General features: G+C 40.1%; 1 protein-coding gene across 1 annotated transcript in view; it reads left to right on the top strand.

The window, feature by feature from the left end:
- Positions 1–19,502, top strand: part of cdk6 (cyclin dependent kinase 6) — a 42,010-nt gene that overhangs the window by 9,501 nt on the left and 13,007 nt on the right. Inside the window, exons 3-4 of the mRNA XM_079258527.1 lie at positions 2,749–2,916; positions 18,948–19,057. Of these exons, the coding sequence (XP_079114653.1) occupies positions 2,749–2,916; positions 18,948–19,057 (278 nt within the window). The remainder of the gene's footprint in view (positions 1–2,748; positions 2,917–18,947; positions 19,058–19,502) is intronic.

The raw sequence follows: 19,502 nt of genomic DNA, 5'->3' as shown, positions 1-19,502 counted from the left end.
AAGTGACCCCTTCACCCCCACCTTGAAGAACTTTTTTCACCCTCAGCCCGACCATATGACACCAGATTGTCACTCTAGTGAATATCTGATTAATTTTAATCTCGAGTGTCAGCTTTGAACATATCATTGTGCCACCCTCTAAACCAAGAGGAAGCTTTTACTCCTCCACTAAAGGGCCTGAACGATTAGGAAAAGCCATATTTTTTCTTATAACCATCCATCTTCAGAACTAGACAACCCACCCTGACCCAGCCTGCCCACTTCAGCCCCATCCACCTCCCACTCAGATTCAAGACCCACCACATGGTCATTGATGAAAGAGGCCCTCCTCCAGAAATCAAATGAGCTGGAAGGACATCAAGCAGCCTGGTTGCCCCAGCCACAGTACTCCTCAGCCGGGCCAGCGCTTGGGTCTCACCCACCCCTCTGCCGCCATCATCCAAACTTCCACAGCTCCATTCTGTGGGCCTGTGAAGGGGGAGGTTAATGAAGCATGGGGAGGGAATTACACTAACGCTAACCGGCAGATGTCCTATATTGTGCCTAGCTACAATAAACAATATGGCTGCCGCTGGTGCATTTGCATCAGAAAAGGAGGTGAACTCAGAAAGCCATGTTTTGACTGCTTTTTGCAGTGGGCTGACTATGTTTTTTTCCCTGTTCTTTCTGAGTTTTTTTCAGGGTCAAATCTGTTGCCTTTTTGTTTCATCCTGGCCGAGTTGTGTGCAGGGCATTTGGTTGAAGTCCTTCCAACCGAAGAAAGTTGGTGATCTCTCTCTTGCTCTCACTCTTTATCTCTTTCTCTCTCTCTCTGCAAAAAATATCTTTAACTTTGTATTAGTGGTAGTCTAATTATTTGTCATTATGTTCTTGATGCTTCTTTAGTGGGTTAATGACTACACTCGTAATGTGTCATAACTCAGTCCTGATCGCAACTGATAACTGTAAAGAAGGCCGAGGAGGCCAAGATTGTCGGTGTCCATGAGTCACCCTAGTGAGATAATTAGTGTTTACTAGGAAATGCTGTTGAAAGGAAGCACTGTGAAATGACTATTTAAAGCAGAGAGGAACTGCCGGGTGGGGAAATGCTATTGTGTCAGCCCCCCCACAACACACAAACACACACTCACACACAAAATGACCAACCGCCTGCCTCCGTCCTATGGCTCTGTCTGTCTGCTGCCCTCCTCTGTAGGTCATGGCTGGATGGAGATGTAGAAAGGAAGGTCTGTTTATGCATCCTGTCCTTGGTCAGAGGGCACCCACACACACGCGCATGCTTTCACACACACACACACACACACACACACACACACACACACACACACACACACACACACACACACACACACATGCATGTGCATCATTACACCCATGATGAGGTGTGATATATACGTGTATATGTACACACACATATTTTTTTATATATATATATATATCTTCATCAAGAGTGTAATGATGCACGTGTGTGTGAAAACGTGTATGTGTGTATATGTATGTATATGTGCACAGAGGGATATTTGGTTTTGTTTATGGTGACACACTCACATCTCCAGTCATCTCTACAGTATCGTGAGAGGTAGCCTTTCTCCTCTTATGTGGCCAGCACTGCAGCCAGCCCTGTGCCGTTTGCTAATGTTTTCTGCTTGAGTGCTCAGACCCCCTTTGACTCACACACCAGCTGGTAGGCCACTGAATAGAGCTGTGGGCTCATGTCCATGTTACTTGTGGGGTCTTGTTGGAGGCTTTTGGGGTGGTTTTCCGGAGTTCTGGAGAGAAAAGAAAAAACACAGCTATCACTTTGTTTAACTTTGCAAAGGCTTCTTCCTTGTCGTCTTCTACACATTGTTCTCTTTTTAGCATTTGGTTTTCAAACTGATTGATTAATCAGTAAATAGCACTACCTCCACTATAATAATAATTACAAAATTCCAAGTATTAGCTCTGCAAAAACCTGTCATGACTTATTTGTATACAGGTGTGGGACCTATTTGCGGGTATTTTGGTTTGAAAAGAACAAGTCTTAGCTGGTTTTGACTCTGTTCATTCCTGCTCCCATCAGTTTACTTTAGCTCGTGTCGTAGAGATGCAACACCTGCATTGGAGCCATTTCTAAGGTCCACTCTGTGGGCTTGGAAAAAAAAAAAAGAAGCAAGTGCAATTAACCAAAGCAGGACAGCTGCTGAGTAACAGGGATCTGCGTCTGTACAAAGCAGGGGCCTCTTTCGGCTTCTGTAATATGTGTCTGTGTGTATGTATGTCAGTTATCAACATCTGCCACAGTCAACAAGAAAAGACACAGGCCCTCTCCTGTTAACTCCCTCCGTACCACGACATCTCTGCCTATATGTTGAACTGCTCACTGCGGGGTATTGTCATTCAGTTCTTTTGTTGCCTGGTTTGGCTGACAGAAAATCAGATTGTTACAGAGGTGCAGGTTGTGCAGCCATCTGTCTTTATATAATCAAATTCACATGGTCAAATTGAATCCCTTTCAACCGCAAATGAAAAATATAATCAAACCACAAACATCTGGTCTGTGCTGTTTGCTTTGATTTACATTCAGCATTGCCATATTAGGTGACACTTTTTTCTTCAGTGCTGTAAGTGCATGTGAGACACTGGTCATAATATTCTTAAAATGACATTACCTTCTTTGAAGTCCATTGTTTTTAATCTTTGTCCTTGTGATGTTCATAAAAAAAAATCCACAGCTCTCTTTTCTCTTTCTGTTTTGGCGTCTTACAGGATATGATGTACCAACTCCTCCAGGGGCTGGACTTCCTGCATTCACACCGCGTGGTTCACCGTGACCTGAAGCCCCAAAACATCCTGGTCACCAGTGGAGGTCAGATCAAGCTGGCTGACTTCGGTTTAGCTCGCATCTACAGCTTCCAGATGGCGCTCACGTCTGTGGTGAGTTATGCAGCTTATACATCTGAACACAGCATGGCTCAAAATAAAAAAAACTCCCAAGCAGGGTGAGCACATAGTATCAGAATTTTGTTTCTTATAGAGTTAAGGGTTTGATAGGGGAATGTTCCCTCACTGAGAGGCCATGTGGAGTTCTAGCCCTGGTGCCAACAAACCTCTACTTTTTCATAATTTTCTTCATTTAAAATCTTCATACAGTCAAAAGGAAAAACTAAAGCATTGCACTTAAATTAATAATGATGCATAATAATCTCCTGATTCCACTAAAGTAACAGTGTAACTGATAAAGTCTACACTAGTGGGATTTTTGATGAAAAATTATGTGTGGACAACTCATTTGCTCACAGGCCTTTTGATAGATGAACACACACACTGCCTTGCCTTCAACTTTCCTCCCATCTCCTGGGACTTGAATGAAAAGCATCTAATGTACTGTCGCGGGCACTTACAGGGCATCAGCGGGTAGCTCGGGTGAAGTGCGCCAAATGATAGGATTTCGCTGTGTAAAGCGAGAGCCAACCCCCTCTCCTTGGCCTGTCTAAGGAATCCCTCAGTGGCTGTCGCAGTAAGGGATGGAACAGACGAGGAGAGACAGACACCCCTCCCTTCCTACTGTCGGTACTTTGATGTCCAACTGTTGAGCTCTGGGCTCTGATGACCAGATAATATAGAGACGGGGGACTGAAAGGAATCTTTAGAAGAGGTTGAAATAAGGAGACATGAGACTTTTAGGGTCAATGTAGGTGGCAACAGTAGTTCAACCCCTCTCCAATTTTTTTTTTCTTTTATGCTATAGCATATGTATCACAGCATTCATTTTATATAGAAATCAGAGAAAATGAAACGTATACTTTCTTCTGTAGAAGATTAAGCTTTGACAGCGTTAATTCAATGCAGAGGTTTAAGACTTGTTTTTGCTTTGTCACTAAAGGAAACTTTAGTAGTTTAAGAAACAGGAAGAAAATAGATAACGTGGCATTACTGTGCTGTAGTGCTTCTTTTGCAACCTAGCAGTTTAGTTTTTTTTTTTTTTTTTTATCACATTGTATATTAGCATACAGCATCAAATAGACATGCTTCATGGTTGGTTCCTCAAAGGCAGCAGAATTGCTACAGGACATGAAAATTAGAGGTTCAAGGGTCGTAACCTATAATATACAAATTTGTAAAAAAAAAAAAAACGCTGAAATTGGTCATCGACTAATACAGAATCTGTTGATGTGAAGAAAATATGAAGAGTTCTGGTAAAAAAAAAAAAAACCACACACAGCATCTCTGCTTTTGCACTAGGCTTAAGAATATCAAATGTCTCGTTCTCACAATGTCACTGCAGCTGATTAAAGCTGGGATATACAATACGAGTGAAAGGTCTGAACGCAGCCTACCCATTAAAAATGAATGGCACCAAACTTTTAGCTCATCCGGTAAAAAGTAATGTGTATCATGATATAAAAGATTTTTAAAAAAGAAGTTACTAATTGTCGAGGAGGATGGGGAAATAAACTGTTTGCTTTTATAACTTCAGCATCCTACTACAACTATATGACTGACTCCACATGACCATTTGCAATAATGTGCTTCCAGCAAATGAAAACACTGAGTAAAGAAAATGCAAATTATGTGAATTTGAAAATGGATCCGATCACTGCTTTGTCATTGCAGGATTATAACTTAGGTATGATGAGGTGTAATTGTGTGAAGTATGAAATGAATGAGCGACATGTTTGAGACGCGCAAGAAAGTCTCTGATGCAACACTGGCTGTTTTTTTAAATGTTATTTTCATCAAATCAAAATAGTAAGCAGTCTGTTAAATGCAGAATAATTTTGTCACCCAGGCTACAAAGTGATACTATGTTTTCATGACTAGCCGACAAATCTTTCAGTCAACAGGATCGACATTATTACAACTAGCGAAGCTGCACAGAGTCAACACGTTGCATAAGTTGGAGTGTCCCGTCAGGCGATGACGTACAGAACGATGTATAATTTTGTTTCGTTACAATCTGCAGATGGGTTACAAGCTGCTCTAAATGTATTTGGTACCAAGCTACTGCTAATAGCTAATGTAATCTTGTGAAATCTTGTGACTAGAGGGAGGACATGAACCCCTACCCTCCTTTGACAAATCTGCTAACATTATGTAACATGAGGAAAAAATTTTGGAAATCATGAAAAAAAATGAAAGAAGCACACGACTGCCTGCTGGTATGACTTCTGTGAAGAGTAACAGCAACTGAGAACTGCTGCTGCTGAGCTTTTCAACCGCAGGCCAACAAATTAACCATCTTATGCGTTTTATAGCATGAAACAGTAAATGGTCCGACTTAAATAGAAGGAAAAATCAGTAGCTGGACTAGCTATCATGTTTAGCATAGCGCCAAAATAATTGTCACTGTTGGATTGAATTACTGTCCAATTCCGGCTACTACCTGATGGCCATGCAACATGCCTTTGGTTGTGTGCCCACCACCTATATATTTATAAATATCTCATTCTAAGCTATGAGAACTCTTTCATTTGGTTGTGATTTTGATTAGACTTCAATAAAAATACTTATTTACATATTTTTAATAATAAATGCCCCAATTGATTACACACTGTACCTGTAAGGGAACATCTTGTATGTTGGTCTTTAAACAATGAAATATCTAAATGTTGCACCTCAGTTTTGAACTTTCCTTTTCTGCGTTAATCACGCCCAGCTCAAATATCTGACCAATCACGCAATACTTTAGAGCATCATGACGACAAAGTTCTGCTTGGCTGATGCGTCAAGAACAAGCCGCAAGATGTCTTTGATCACATCAGCGAGAACAAAATTTTCTTCTTGTGACTTCAGAACCAAGGAAAAAAGTTCTTGCTTCTTACAGAGTATATAACAGGCTTAAGAGAGAAGGTCTATAGAGAAAACAGTATTGATCAATTTCTTGTTTGTCTTTTCTGGCGTTTTATTTTCCTTTTGAGAAATGATAGCCGTCCTTTTTGTAATTTCTCTAAAAAAAAAAAAAAAGAAATATCAGGGGTAATTTCTGTGATTAAGATAAGAATTTCCTCAGTTAATTTCTAAGTTCTCATTTTGATTGATGATCATTCACAACTAAAGTGCAGGGAAAACATGCTTCACCGTAGAATTTGCATAGTGCTATACAGCCTTCGGTGTATGAAGAGTTTTACTGGAGTCTTTGTCGTCTCTTTGCTTTCTTTATGACTAGACGGGGACACTTTCTGCTGAGGGTTGAGTCCCTAATAGCAAGTTCACCTTTAGTTTAAAGTGACAGAAGTCCCTTAAATTACTCATGCGCACAGCACAACACTTTGAATGGGGTTTGCACACATTCACACACTCATTTCCTTCCTTGGTTTTCTGTCTTGGGCCACAAAAAATGAGATGGATTGTGGGTTTGTGTGTGTGTTGTAGCAGAGCTCTGCAACGTGAGCATGGGATTTTCAGTTCCAGATGAATGTTCCTGCATCTGGAATCCCCCTATCAGCCTCTCAGACACCCCCCCCCCCCCCCCCCCCCCCCCCCCCCCCCCACACACACACACACACACACACACACATACATACATACATACATAGACAATCTCTATTCACCCATTCATTGTTTCCTCTTGCTAATAAAAGAACATAATTTACACTTTGTGCAGTACACATGTGCACAGATACACAGCTTTTAAGAGGATCTTCCCCTTTACCCAACAAACCAGCAGTTACTTGTTTAGTCACCTAATGCTGCTGTTACTGGCAGGCAGATGGGCTTTGGAGAACTGCTGATGCTTAAGCGAAAAGGGTGAATTTCTCACTTTCCGAGTGATTCATATAGTGCTTATAGAATGACACGATGGCTGAAGGGAGCATTTGCATGAAGTTGTCACTCCCCCCTCCAATCACTATTTTCTTGAGTGCTGTTAACTGAAAGTAGCACTCTTTTACTTGCTTGCTTAAACTTCTCTTTTTGTGATGAAGTTGCTTTTTTGCTGAGCAACATGTCAGGCTGCAGATACGCCATTGACAAAGTGTGTTGTCAGTGTTGTGTATTAGAAGTTTGCGGTCAGAAACTGGGTGAATGCGCAGCTGCTCGCGACTGATGGCTCCATCGGCATCACTCTCCAATCACGTTGCACGTTTTTCACTGTCTTTGAGAGAAAGAGAGGAGGGGGATAGAGGGAGGAATAGGGAGGGAGACCACCCATTGGGTTGGTATGGGGGTCCAGATTAGGCAGCCCCTGGCTGTCCCTAAGGGACCGTTGCTTTGTTGATGGTTTTTATTGACCTCAGCCTGGCTACGGGCTTATTGTGCTACCTTGAGTGACAGGCAGATGGGAAAAGCTGATGGGTTAATCTGACATACCCGAAAGAGTGCAGAGGATTTCTTTTTCTCTCCCACTGAGATCCTGTTTCTGTCGAAGCATTTCAGGGAAAATTGGCAAGGATGTCCACCTCGGCAAAGTTATCTTAACGCAACATAAAAACACCGCTTTTTAACACAAGCATTGGCATGAGGGTCGGTTCTATTAAGTAAAGAGCCAAGTTTGTTTCCTGAAACATGAGAGTAATGGGCTGCATTCATGTAGTAGACCACTCAAGCCACATTCACACCCACACCCATATTACACCTCTTATAGCACTTCGTGTTAAACGTCAAGATAGAAATGCCATAAAGATGCTTCGATGTTTGGTTTGGACAGGCCAGGGATTGAACGGCTTTATGACCATTCAACCAATCTTGCCCTTAAACTGTAGTGGTCCCTCACTGAACAGAAATTCTCATTTGGCCTAACTGCATGTCTCATAAGGCTTATCTGTCCTGATTTTCACTCCACTAGCCAATTGTGAGCTGAAATATTTTTTGTTCTGTTCATGTGCAATGTGCAGTCGCAGTCGCATATTTTACCATCAGATGGGTTAATAAGAAGCAAAGGTTCAATGCGTCAGAAATGGTTTTGAAAACTGCTTTTAATATAAAAAAATGCAACTTTATCTGTTAGTATTTATACACTCTGCACTGTTTCAGTAAACTCTGTAGGCAGATTCTGTATATGATAGAATGTAACATTTGATGAAAATAAAGGGTCAGTCCATCTCTGTACATCAGAGGTTCACGATCTTTTAAAATCAAAGCACACCTGAACAATTCAGTTGCTGCCACATTGATACATGTAGACTTTAACACATATATTTATATGCTGTGTAAGATCTAATGCTAGTTGTAATACTGTCACAGATCATGCCATGTGTAAACTACTTGCAAATTTATTACTCTTGCAAGTTTTGTTTTTTTTCATCACAACTAAATGGGAATCCCCAAAAAGGATTGTGACCTCCGCTCAACCTGACCCCCAGATATAGAAGCGGTACAAAGGACAATGTAAAATGAGAAATTTTATTGCCTCGCATACGTGTTGATGGACGGCTGGATTAATCAGATGGGTAGTTATGTTCATTAGGCTTCCTTTGTGTCCATCTGGAAGACGATTTCCACACACGAGTTGCAGATCTGCATCTACAAGGGTTTGTTCAGGATTCACAAATGTTGCAGATTGCATACACACCAATGTGTCTGCATTTACATGACCCTCTTGGCTGTGAAAAGATTCATTCCAGCATTGGTAATTTATTATTCAGACCCAAGGGGACAGCTTTTTTTCTCTTATTTTTTCAATAAAAGTTGTGAGGCTTGAGAAAAAGAGCCAAACTCCATTTGTGGGAACTTCTGTTGTGAAGAAGAGATAATTTGCAAAAATGGCTCTGGAGGTGACGGATGATTAGAGGTCAGGTAGGATATTGTTTTCCAAAGATAACCTCTACTGGGCTGACCATGGGGGGTCTTTCCACACCAACCACAACATTGGCAACAATTGTAATACACGACTGACTGGATGGTCTCATGAAACTCATTAGTTTACACTCCCATGCATGTCATGCGCATGTCGTTGCCTGTCAAATTGGATTTGGAAGACTCTAGGGGAATGCCACCAGGGTTTTATATTTGCCATTGATGCTACACTCTTGTTTTTTCTGGTTTCAAAGTGAAGAGAAGCTGAGGCGTTGTCATGGTTTACAGGAGATGAGATAAGCTTATTAGTGGTGAAAATATTTTTCCTTTCTTGCCCCTTAGCTTATCTTAAGTCTGTTACTGAGTGACAAGAAAGCCAGGGGGAACTTTGAGACTTTACGCCAAATCCTTTTGAGTAAGAATAAGCTTACTTTGATATGATCAAATGAACTTTAAGCATTATTTAGTTTCTCAGAGACAGCCTAAACACCGTTGCTGTCAGTGTTTCTTATAAACTCAGTCGGCGACTATGAAGAAGAATGAAACTGTTACCTGATCAAAGGTATTTTCCCGACAGACCCCCTAGTTCCCCATGCTTGTAGCCCCTCCAGTGCTGTTACTAGAAAAAGACACCATATCTCACACAACATTAAACAAAATGAAACCAGATTTCCTGCCCGCTCTCAAAACTGCAGACATGCTTTGCAACAATAGAAAAGAAGTCTCACTATATTCTATTTTCTCACCTGTGGTAAAATATGGTAGCGATGATACAAATATTATAGATGCCCAACTCGCCCACCCACCTGTTTAGTTTTTTTTTTTTTTCTTGTTTTGTTTGGGACTTGTGCATAATTTCATATTAAAAAAAAAAAAAAAAAAAAGATAGCAGATGAGCACAAAAAACAAACCAATGTGCAGAAAATCTTTCGTCTTTCTATTTAGTACAGAGAAATAAAGGCAAGCAGGCAACGGCTATGAGAAGAGGTGGGGGGGGAGTAACCCTCATGCTGCACGCAGGAGAGCACGTGCAGCGCACTCTGGGAATGTTTAGATATCTCCTCAAACGGCTCCACATGGGAGAAAAAGAGGAAAAGTCATCCTTAATGCTTTGACTGTGGCAAAGGGGGGGGAGTGGTCCCAGCTTGACATAAGCAAACATGCTCACAGTTCAAATGCATATATGATCAGGGCTGCACTGTACATATGCACACGGAACATGCAGTTGTGTTTATATGTGCATTTACACACATAGATGGACACAAACATGCATCCCCTTGTGCAGTGCAGTTTGTTTTTGGTTTTTTTTCTTTTCTTTTCTTGACCTACTGTCAACCACACACACACACACACACACACACACACACACACACACACACACACACACACAACTCTCCTCCAATTCGTTCCACTATATTATTTGTTGGCAATGTCTTGGCCATGCTCCAGGTGGGGAAAAGGGAACACTGATTGGAATGCGAGCTTTCCATGTGCACACTCGGTCACCTGGATATTAAAGTCTGGACTGTACCAGCAACAGAAAGAGGGATAGGAGGGGGAAAAAAAATTACAGCATATATCAGGAATTTTCCAGCTAATGATGTGGTAGCACTGGGGAGAGAGAGCCACTGACTGTGCTGCCTTTGTTTCGTTCTCCGAGGGCCCCGTGCTGCATTCCTGTACGCTGTGCATACTTTGGCAACAGTTGCAGTGCCCCCTTTCTTTTTTTTTTTTTTTTTAGTTTTACTGTATACAGTCTGTGTGCTGCTCTTGCACTTTTCTTTCTAGTCCTGTCGTTGCTGCCCCCCCCCCCCACCCCACAGCCTTTGTCTTAATATAGTTTCCCACACATCTCCCCCCTAAATCCTTTCTTGGCCTGGAGAAACATTGTCTAAGTTGTCTTTTTTTTTTTGCAGAAGAAGTGAGGGAAAGAGGGAAAGTGAAGGGAGTGCTGAAATAATGGTGTTTACAACATTGCTGACTGCTGGGGCTTCGAATGGGGCCTCTCCGGAGACACAACATCACAGCTTCTACTCTACAGTACTCTGCGTACAGTTTTTATGCTTATTATTAGGACATCCGCTCTGCCTCACCCATATGTGGCTGACCTATATACTCTGTATCCCTCTGAGATCCACAGAGGAAGACTTTAATTTGTGATGGATTGCTCACAGGAATGTAATCAAACTGGAGTTTAAGTTTCAAAGCATCAAACAGCTGATCCAGTGCAGAGAGAATTAACTGCACTGCTCTTCCACTTTGAGTGGATAGTTAAAACTGCCCAGCATGCTTTTTTTTTTCTTTTTTTTTTTTCTTTTTTTCTTTTCCCAGTAAGAGCAATCCATTTTGCCTCTGCTGTACATGAAGCACTTGTCTGAGTGTGCATCTGTGTGTAGCTGGTATGTGTCTGTGTGCAGTGCTGGTCTTTCATCCTTGGCTTCTTAAGTGAGAGAGAATGTAAACATAGGACGCCAGCCAAACTCCATCAGCCCCTTCGCCTCCAGTACTGTGAGCCTAAGTAACAGGTCACACTAAAGGTCCCCCCACACCCCATCCAGAAGACCTCTGAGTGATGGGAAAGTCATGGGAGTCACAATGAATGAGATGGCAAAATGTGTGATTCCCAGCAGCTACACAGTTTGATGACACAGGGCAATAATTACAATTTAGGTTTAACTTGTTGTGTGAGGGTGCATATTGGAAAAATTTAGGAACAATGCATCATTACCTTTGCATAATGGAGGAAGCGGCTATTGTAGCTTTATCTAATGTTTATAGAGTTCAGGACCAGAACAATACAGAGGAAAAGCTTGTTTTACATTTTTAAAAAAGCTGATTTGCTCAGCCATATTGTCAGGATGTGTCGTGTCAACGACCATCCTAAAGATATTCCACCACATCTCCTGTATTACAGCCTCAAGTCAGACCTGGCATCCTCCAAAGTATTCTTTCTTTGTATGAGAATTTTCTACTTGGTCACTGTACTGCTTTGTCGGACATTATCTTAGAAGTGGCCTCTATAAATTTCGCTACATTTTCTTAAGAGCATCCGCTCTCGGAGTTTACTGGTTTGTGTTATCAACACAGTCGAAGGTCCTGACAAATTTAACTTTATTAGGGCAACGACTGTAAACAAATGCCACCATGTTCTCAGAGTCCAAACAGCAGAATCTGATTACAACAAAGAATGGTGATCAGATCTGGGAAATTAAAGTCCCGATTAACCAGTTTATTTAACATCAAGCACATGCTGCAGAGAACTTGCATACATTTTCAGATACCAACATACAAAAGGACTTGGCTATGAAGCGCAATCATCAAGGCATTAGCAGGTGTTAATGTCACGTTTAAGTACTTGCACATAACACAAGCCAAATGCCTCCATGCTCACATGCATGCACCCTATTGTCATGCATGTCCTTTGTTCATGCACAGTGCACTGGTTGCACAGGTCCGGATGTTGCAAAGCGGACAAGCTTGGAGGTCTGGCCTAGGAGGTCTAGAGGTCCTCTGGGGCAAGAGAAGCCATTTCCTCCCTCATGGGGAGAAGGGAAGAGAGCGCAGCAGTGAGGGCTGTGGAGGATGGTGTTGGTGGTGAGGGGGAGGATGCTCTCAGCTGAAAGGAATTCCCAGAATGTTGTCCTTTAATCTGGAGTCAGCCTCACACATTCTCTCTTTGTTTCCTTCACTTTTTTTTTTCTCATTTGGCTCTATTTGACCTCTTGGTTTTTTCTTACCAAGCCGAAAGGAAGAAGGGTTTCTGATAGATGCCCGGATTGAAAATATGAAGCAGCTGCCTTGAAAGCAAAACAATGTAATGCACATTTTAAGGCTGACTCAATCTCGCTCTCTGTGACTCATCCAGTGTCCTGTACGTTGGAATCTGTATCCGTTTTCACGCCGCCCATGCAGAGGAGGGAGAATAGGAGTGGAGAATGAAGTAGAACAGAGAATGAGAAGGGTGAGAAAAGGAGAACTAAGGAAGTAGGAATGCAAACGTGGTCGGAAGAACAGGAGGGGAAGGAACATTATAATTGGGGTGACGTCCTTTTGACTTTACAACAGGCGTGTTGTTATAAGTGTCCACGTGAAAACAGGTTTTATGTTTTCATCAGGCCATTACTCAGAGAGTGTGTCTTCAATAGTTCAGAGATATTTAGTTGAACAGACTTAAAACTCCAGATTTTGATGGATAGTGTGAAACTCTATATGATCAACATTCATTCATGTATATTAAAGACTCTCCAGTGGTTAAGAGCTGGCTGCATTTTGGACTCTCATACCAACATTAGACAAGGTGGGATTAAAGAAATAGAGAAATTGAAGTATTTGATAAAGACGGACCAGAGAGGAGATTGTAAGGGTTGGGAAGGATTTCTGAGTGGAAAGCAGAGCTGGACTGGAAATAAAAATCGGCTCTAATGTGGTGAATCTCTTGTTTTGGGGACACTCTTTGTGCTTGTGACTTATCCACCTGAGCAACAGGTGAACAAAATAAACCCTTTGAATTTGATGCCAGTGTATTGGACTGATGCTGGAACAAATGGGCCAAAAAGTGAAAAAATCTCACAACCAAATGGGGTTAATTTGATTCAATTTTATTTTTTTACTTTTTTACATTGTACCAACTTACAACAAAAGCAATCTGTCTCACAGAGAAAATGAAGTTCAATTAAACGCAGGTAACATTTTATAATCTAATTGAGCCAGATTTATTCTAATTGTATTCATATAATGCCAGTTCACCAAAGGTTTATTGGTTCAGGAAACGAACAGAAGACATTGAACTTGAAATTAATCTAGTTATGAACATACAAGGAAAGCCCAGCAAAGGTGAAAGAACTTTCTTTTGACATACAGATGGAGAGGGTGGCAGTCTCTCCTGGCCCAGAACTTGACAACCTCGAGATGTTGGGATTATATTTGCCCTGTTTCTGTTGCATTGCCATTGAGCTCTGAGATTTGGTAAAGTCTGCTGAAGAGTCTCACTCCCCTACCCCCAGTCTGTTTACAGTGGAGAGCCCGAGCTGCCACTCTGATGGTGAAATCTGCTTCAGCTGGAATAGTGCTAAACCTGTCCATTTTTACATTTGACTTTTTTATTAGATCAATCAGATCACTTTCTCATTCTGGAGGTGGCACACTCCACACCAAATGCAGTCTACTTGGTCGTCTCCTTTTCAGTAGAAACATGAAAAGTCAACCTGCTCATTTAATTGGAATCTTCATGTAATGACAATTTGTTTAGGTTGCAGATTTTTATGGTTTCATTTTTTTTTGGCCTTTTTTGTCCACCAAAGCACAACTACAGTGCAGTGGATATTTATTAATTTAACTACTTGTTCAAATCTGACCTGTATCTTTTTGTTTACTCTGGAGCTCCCAAATTACAGATTGAATTCTTTTACAAGTGGTAACATCAATATTTGTGGCGCTATCTCAAATTAATGAATTTTAAATATTTAATCATTTTAATTAGCTATTGTGGATGTTAAACCTGAGATTAGAGTCAGAATAGTGGGGAAAAAAGCAGCCAAAACTGTCTAGCGTGCAAACCCTAGACCCATAGTTCAGAGTAGTCTCTAAATGACCAAGCTTCTCGTCAAAGGTTCTTGCAGTTTAACTGTAAAACATCAGGCCAGGGATACATGCTGAAGTAGAGTACAGACAGTGGGTAGATGGCATGATTTGGTATTTCAATGAGTCATGAAGATAAAAACAGCTTCACCAATCTCTGTAAATAGTTCAAGAAATGAAGCATATTTCCTCTCAGCATGAAATTTTAATCATTCACTGTATTTGTGTTAAATTACTAATCTATCAGTTATTCTCAGAATACATTTTAATATTCTTTGTCATGAAAATCCAACACAGCAGGCTCTTAACCATTCATCTGTGGAAATCTTATAATAAAAGGAAACTTTTTTGCTTCCAAAACAACTGCAGCAGATCAGAGTTCCCCAACAGTTACATGTATAACAGGCAGCGCAACACAACAAACACTCATACAGACACTGTTCTGGTGCTTGGTGGCAAACCCTGGTTCATACCAGTTTAATCAGGACCAAAACATCTTGCACTGAAGGCTGATGATTAATATGTCAGGCTCCATTATAACCTAGTTTTCCAAAATAAACATTAAGTTCAGTCAACCGACTGAATTGTAAGACGTTAGAATGTCAACACAAGCTTATGCAAGTCTTCCACTGAAATTTAATTTGGTTGCCAGGCAACATAAAGCAGTGGAATTTGTTTTATTCCTAACTAATGATTACAGTGTTGGATTTATCCAAATTGGCTGATATAAAAATGATTGGTATTTATCCGTTTGCACGTGTGGAAGAAAGATGGAGACCGGACTGCATTGGCTTCTTTGTAGCTTCAGCAGCTGAAAAGATGGTCTTAAAGTTCAGCTCTGCTTCTGTCCTGTTGGTGAGGCAAAAGTAACACAGCTGTCAGGCATTCAGGTGAATCCAACCTTTAGCTACCAATGATGCAATAGTTTGTAATTTTAAACCACTATTTTTTTTTTTTAAGTCCATTGGAAACTAACTTTTCAGGTTCCAAACCAACTTTTTCCCAACGTGAATGTGCCGGCTGCTTCAGAATTAGGCTCTGGAACCAGCACACCGCTGTTGTAAAAACCCCTGGCAGTGGTACCGTCTATGTCCCTGTGAACCTATTTAAAACAGGAAAAAAAAACTTGTTTTGATCCATAATTTTTTCTATACGTCAGTTAAAGGAAAGCCAGTATTGAATCCTCCATAGGACACAATGCACACCTCAGTCTCTCAATATGTGTAGATCTGAGATTTCTCCCATATCCTCCTCATCTTAAAATAATGGCCCAAGTCATTTTTAAAGAAGTTTTTCTAAAAGCACAAACTCTGTTTCTTGTCAATCTGGTTAGGTTTTTGTGTGTTTAGAAAACCCGATTAATTAGGCAATTTTTTTTTAAGAGTAATGATTTCTAAAAAAAAAAAAGTGGGAGTATGGGAGCTTTTTTTCACTTATTTCACATTGCAACGCCCAGTGATTGCATGTTTTGGGGAAAATATTTAAAAGACAGATTTGTGCAGTTTTACACATGGAAGTTAAAATAGAAGCTGCTTTTTTTTTCTTTTTTTTTTCTTTTTACCAGAATGTTTTTATCTTAATCCCTCACAATATTTTCTTCACAAAACTTCTACTAGCTAAATAAATTATTCTGTTTAAGTAGATTAAAGATAATCCCCCAACAGTAAGACAGTGGTACAGATGGGTTTTGGCCATGGCAACCAGCCTCATCTCATGTTCCATATGAAATCTCAGATTGCGACAGAAGGGTTGATGGACTAACCATTAGATTGAATCAAATCTCATGAGAACAGTTTTGAAATAAAATTCAAGTTTTTTTTTGTTTTGTTTTTTTTCTGGATTTTTTTTTCCACCTTAAATGAGCTCCATATCTGTCTGACCCAGTTTAAAAGTAAACTCAGCTGGAATGTAGGAGATTTCTCTTCTGTGCTACTCTGGTTTGGTAAAGCATTTTTATAATGCTGCATGTCTGAGTTTAATTTTATTATATTAGGTGCTGTCATAACTGTTGTTACTGATGCTGTTGTGTTGTTTAGAAGTTCATTTTGCAGTTTTGAGATGTGTATGTTTGTGTGTGTGTAAAACCACTTTTTGTTCTGGGAAAAAAAATTATTAATGTATTTAAAATAATTTACAGCTGCATTTTCTTGGACAGAAATTTCAAACTGCAGCAGACCGGGGTAAATTTATTTCTAAGCCATTTTCATAAAACCGCCTGCAGCAGAACAAAACTGACTTTTTTTTTAAAAAGTGAAGTCAATGGTGTAGGAAAGTTTGATGGCAGGGTTTAAAAAAAAAAAATAAAAAAAAAAGTAAGCTACAGAGGAAGCCGTGTCAGTATTTTTAATTGAAATAAAACTTATTGCATCTGTCTTATATCTGCCAGTGCGTGCGTGTGTGTCTTAATCTGCAGTTGTGGCCAGGTTTTCGAATAACTGTGAGGCGGATATACTCAGAGCTGTATCTGTGGTTCTTCCTAGAAGGCTTTTTGTGTGCTTGTATCAGCTCTGTCTTTTTAGTTTGCAGGGTGTCAGAACTGTGCTGTCGACCTACGTCGTGCATATGAAGCTGCAGCTGCAAGAGTTATAGGAAACTGCTAAGATCCGTTTGTAATATGATGGCCTTTATTTGAATATTATGATTGCAACTGCTAAGATCCGTTTGTAATATGATGGCCTTTATTTGAATGTTATGATTGCCCTTGCAGTGCCATGGAGAGAAATGCATGATAATTGCACAGTTTAAACTTCAACAAGCTAATCACAGGCAATGTACGCTTGAAAATTCTCGTGTTAGGAGAACAAAAATAGCAGCGTGTACCTATGCAACTCCCATTCATGCTTTTCTTTGAGGTTTCTCTGTTCTAAAATTCTTCAATGGCCATAGCAGTCAGTGTTCATTCTTGGTGTGTGTCTCATTTCTGGTCACATGGCTCACCCAATGCATCTCAGCCAACTAGCCTCAACTTCCGCCCTGTTTCCACTGAAGCAGGAAGCACAGATGAAAGTATCACATCTGCAACGAGCAACCCACGGCTCTATTTATAGTGTCATTCAGTTAAAAAGAAAAATGTGACCCAACTTTTTATTCTTATCAGTTTCTCTTGACTGTCTCTCTGCTGAAATTGGTGATATTTGTTCTTTTACCTCTGATTTCTAGAACGAAGAAGAAAGAAGTCCTTATTCCAGAGGCAGGCAGTTTGCAAAATGTTACCCTGCAAGCCCATACGTTAGCCTAAGTGATTATAATTGTTTTAAATCATCAGCTAAGATGGCTGCAAACTACTTCAAGGTTTTTATATGACCAATTGATTTGCACACTGTGAAGTGGAACGTCTAAGCATGCTTTCTATCCAACATGGGGAAAGTTGTGGCTGTTGCTATGCCGACATATCAGTACACCCATCCAAACTCCCTCAAAAAAGATGAGAGAACATGAGAGATGCACCAGTGCTAATCTTAATTGCAGTATGTATGTGCTTGTCATGGTATAAGTTAAAAATGGTGCTGAAAAATCTAGGCTTTGCATCACAGTCGTAACCACACTGTCTGTGAAGATGAAACAATTGCTTGGAGCTTATCTAGGGTAAAGCCACACACTCTATACCTCACCAGTCGCCAGTGCACTTGTGCTTCTCCCGTGTGCTGATGTTTGACAACTTTGAAGCTATTAGATGCTAACTGAATTATCAGAAAGCTAGCTCTAATCAGACTGTAACAGTTCTTTTATTTTAGTTTTATCAAGCACATATGTTTGAACAAAGACTATTCTTTATATTAATGTTTTTAATCCATTTAAGTTTATATTTTTAAGGCTATTGTTGCCCATTTGGGCAACATAATCTGTCTGCATATCTCCTAAATCTCAGAATCATTTCGTCACTTTATCGCAGAACCAGCCAAGATTAAAGTAATTTAGGTGTCACTGCACTGTTGTTGCTTACAAGCCTTTTCCTCACACTCCTGATAAGCTGTAGTGCCTGAAGAAGGAACTGCAGCCAAAAGCTGTTGGAAAAATCTTAAGGTTTAGGAAAGCACTTGGAACCGGTCCACTCTCTTACTAGGGGTCACTGAGTTTTGTCTGGAGGCTTTCCCTACTGTAGCTGTTAACAATGTAGCTTTCCTGCAGGCTACACAAACACACACACACACACACTTTCTAAGAGGTCCCAGTAGAGTTACAGGGACAAATTTGGAAAGCATGCTTAATGCTTAAGTGGCACAAAATGGCTGCCATAATAGTTGAGGTGGGTGCAGGGCTGTATGATGAAAGAAGGGAAGTCTTTTTTTTTTTTTTTTTTTTTTATACATGAAGTGGTTAGGTTGTTATCATGCCACTGTCATTTCACATGTCATTTGTAGGTTCAATACAAATACACTCTTGCCACTGTATGCGGGATATTGTTGTGGAAAGACTGCTTGATGTCAGTACACCAAAATGGGAACAGACATGTCTTGCCAGATATGATTTCATGTGTTATGTAAGGCCAAGATGGCGGCAGCGAAGCATTCTGTGTGAGTGTATGTGTATGAGCCCCCCTAAGATGTTGACATTTACCTAATGCTGCTGGCAAATGATCTGTTCTTTTTTTCTTCTTCTTTCTCTTTCCTTGTACATGAAAGTCTCTAAAGGGTTTTCTGCTCTGTGTGGCATAGGTGGTGACGCTGTGGTACAGAGCCCCAGAAGTGCTGCTGCAGTCCAGTTACGCTACACCAGTGGACCTATGGAGTGTTGGCTGCATCTTCGCAGAGATGTTCAGGAGAAGGTGAGACCTTCGCAAATCTTAGCTCAAGTATATTCCTCCTTGTTTTTATGTTTTAATCTTTGTACTGTATATCTACAGCTAGTAAGAACTCCTTACTTTCAACCACCACATGGGGAATCACTTAAAACATTTACATGCTATGGTTAGTTTGATTCCACCATTTAACTGGACTACTGTTGACTGTCCCAGCTTGCAAACTTGGGATTCTATATATACATATATATATGTATATATATATATGTATATATATATATATATATATATATATATATATATATATATATATATATATATATATATATATATATATATATATATATATGTGTATATGTATATATATGTGTATATGTATATGTATGTGTATATATATGTATATATATGTATATATATGTATATATGTATGTATATATATATATATATATATATGTGTATATATATATATATA

The sequence above is a fragment of the Telmatherina bonti genome (genome assembly GCF_933228915.1).
Source record: "Telmatherina bonti genome assembly, chromosome: 19".
Classification (NCBI taxonomy): Eukaryota; Metazoa; Chordata; class Actinopteri; order Atheriniformes; family Telmatherinidae; genus Telmatherina; species Telmatherina bonti.
The sequence above is the reverse complement of the archived record's forward strand: the minus strand, read 5'-3'. Positions and strand labels throughout refer to the sequence as shown.